Source organism: Aplysia californica, unplaced genomic scaffold, assembly GCF_000002075.1.
Source record: "Aplysia californica isolate F4 #8 unplaced genomic scaffold, AplCal3.0 scaffold01765, whole genome shotgun sequence".
Lineage (NCBI taxonomy): Eukaryota > Metazoa > Mollusca > Gastropoda > Aplysiida > Aplysiidae > Aplysia > Aplysia californica.
In genome coordinates, this window is record NW_004799035.1 from 13,429 (window position 1) to 16,396 (window position 2,968).

The following is a 2,968-nucleotide window of genomic DNA, read 5'->3' on the forward strand; positions in this document are numbered from 1 at the left end:
ATTATTGTTATTACTATAACTATTATTACTACTATTATTATTACCATTACTTTTACTATTATTGTTACTATTATTATTGCTATTACTATTATTATTACTATTATTGTTATTGTTACTGTTATTCATGTTCTCTTTCTGGAACGGCTTCCTCCCACAGTGACCAATCAGAAGCTCCAGGATCAGAAGGCGGAGTTTGAGAAGTATCGAGACAAACTGATCCAGGGGTACCAGGAGGAGAAGATCAAACTGGACAAGGTGAAGGCCGTTAGCCGCGCTGTCTCCGATACTGTGTGTGTGTGTGTCTGTGTGTGTGTGTGTGTGTGTCTGTGTCTGTGTGTGTCTTGGGGGGGGGGGGACGTTGTGTTTGGCAACATGGCTTCCCATTGCCTGTTTGATGCGGTGTAATGCCTCCCAGAAGGTCGCTTTGTCCTGACACTTTAGTATGGGTTTTTTTTTCTCCCTCTGCGTATTCCCACCATCTGTATAGGCCAGCCTGGTGTGTCTGACTGTTGACCTCTAGTGTGTCTGACTGTTGACCTTTAGTGTGTCTGACTGTTGACCTCTAGTGTGTCTGACTGTTGACCTCTAGTGTGTCTGACTGTTGACCTCTGGTGTGTCTGACTGTTGACCTCTGGTGTGTCTGACTGTTGACCTCTAGTGTTCCCACCATTTGTATAGGCCAGCCTGGTGTGTCTGACTGTTGACCTCTAGTGTGTCTGACTGTTGACCTCTGGTGTGTCTGACTGTTGACCTCTAGTGTTCCCACCATTTGTATAGGCCAGCCTGGTGTGTCTGACTGTTGACCTCTAGTGTTTTCACTGATCATAGTTCTTTTGCTGTGTTTGTGTGTTGTTTCTAGATGTTTCTAGATATTTCTACATGTTTCTTCATGTTTCTAGATGTTTCTACATGTTTCTAGATATTTCTAGATGTTTCTACCTTTTTCTAGATATTGCTGGATGTTTCTTCATGTTTCTAGATATTTCTAGATGTTTCTACCTTTTTCTAGATATTTCTAGATGTTTCTAGATGTTTCTACATGTTTCTACATGTTACTACATGTTTCTAGAATCTAAATATTTCTACATGTTTGTAGTTGACTGTAGATCTCAAGTATTCTCACTGATCGTGTTTCTAGTTGACTGTAGATCTCAAGTATTCTCACTGATCGTGTTTCTAGTTGACTGTAGATCTCAAGTATTCTCACTGATCGTGTTTCTAGTTGACTGTAGATCTCAAGTATTCTCACTGATCATGTTTCTTTTGCTGTGTTTGTGTTTAGTTGGGGTGCCCGGGGGATTGTTTGTGTCGTGAATATTCCAGTTTGTATTCCTCTGTTCTTATTAACCTCTCATGGTCCCCTTGCACATGTTTTCACATTAGTCTGAATGAGGCTGAACTCCACTGACCTCTTTAAACCCCATTAGTGGGTAGTTGGCGGATGCTCTGGTGTGGTCTGCTCCTTTTTTCCTATCAAACATCTATCGTCTTTATCTCTTCTCCTTATTTTTTGTGTATGTTACTCTCTTGTAACACCCCTAATCTTCGGCACTTATATGACCTTATTGTGTTGCAAGTGCTGTAAAACCCGGTCAGAAGCTGGGAGTGTCTGGTGGTAATGACCCTGTTCCCCAACGTCTGGGAAGTTCCACGTTCCTGACATTCTGTGTGTCTGACTGTATGTCTGTGTGTCTGTCTGTGTGTCTGACTGTATGTCTGTGTGTCTGTCTGTGTGTCTGACTGTATGTCTGTGTGTCTGACTGTATGTCTGTGTGTCTGTCTGTGTGTCTGACTGTATGTCTGTGCGTCTGACTGTATGTCTGTGTGTCTGTCTGTGTGTCTGTCTGTGTGTCTGTGTGTCTGTTTGTGTGTCTGTCCGTGTGTCTGACTGTGTGTCTGTCTGTGTGTCTGTCTGTGAGTCTTTGTGTCTGTCTGTGTGTCTGTCCGTGTGTCTGTCTGTGTGACTGTCCGTGTGTCTGTCTGTTTGTCTGTCCATGTGTCTGTGTGTCTGTCCGTGTGTCTGACTGTATGTGTGTGTGTCTGTCTGTGTGTCTGTCTCTCTGTCCATCTGTGTGTCTGTCTGTGTGTCTGTCCATGTGTCAGTGTGTCTGTCTGTGTGTCTGTCTGTGTGTCTGTGTATCTGTCTGTTTGTCTGTCGGTGTGTCTGTCTGTGTGTCTGTCTGTGTGTCTGTGTGTCTGTCCGTGTGTCTGTCCGTGTGTCTGTCTGTCTGTCTGACTGTGTGTCTATGTGTCTGTCTGTCTGTCTGACTGTCTGTCTGACTGTATGTCCGTGTGTTTGTCCGTGTGTCCGTTTGTCTGACTGTATGTCTGTCTGACTGTATGTCCATCTGTCTGACTGTCTGTCCGTTTGTCTGTCTGTTTGTCTGACTGTATGTCCGTCTGTCTGAATGTATGTCCGTCTGTCTGACTGTCTGTCTGACTGTATGTCCGTGTGTATGTCCGTGTGTCCGTCTATCTGATTGTATGTCCATCTGTCTGTCTGACTGTATGTCCGTGTGTCTGTCCGTCTGTCTGACTGTATGTCCGTGTGTCCGTCTGTCTGACTGTATGTCCGTCTGTCTGACTGTATGTCCGTGTGTCTGTCCGTCTGTCTGACTGTATGGGCGGTGACTTTCAGGAGAACCAGGATCTCCAGAAGCAACTGTCAGCGGCAGACGAGTACAGGGCCAAGTATTTTAAGAAGGAGGAGGAGACGGAGGAGTTTGCCGGTCTCACCACGCAGGAACTAGCCAAAGTCAAACATCTGGTACTTCACGACAACTCTTTCTCACGTCTGCTGCATGGGGAACTCTTCTGTCTTTGGTGGTTGGTTGTTCCATGCGTTCACGAACCGTGACCTCAGTGCTTTCGTCTTGTCTTATCTCCATTTTTTTTTAAACAGTGAAAATGTGACATCTTCTTAAGCTCACTCTTTGTTATGAACTGTTTTCACTGTAATTAAAAATGG

General features: G+C 44.5%; 1 protein-coding gene across 1 annotated transcript in view; it reads left to right on the top strand.

Annotated features, from left to right (window-relative positions):
- LOC106013998 overlaps positions 1-2,897 on the top strand; it is a gene marked incomplete at its 5' end in the record, with an annotated part of 7,822 nt that extends 4,925 nt beyond the window's left edge. Inside the window, 2 exon segments of the mRNA XM_013090978.2 lie at positions 158-255; positions 2,639-2,897. Coding sequence (XP_012946432.1) covers positions 158-255; positions 2,639-2,857 — 317 coding nt within the window.
- Positions 2,898-2,968: the final 71 nt, after the last annotated feature.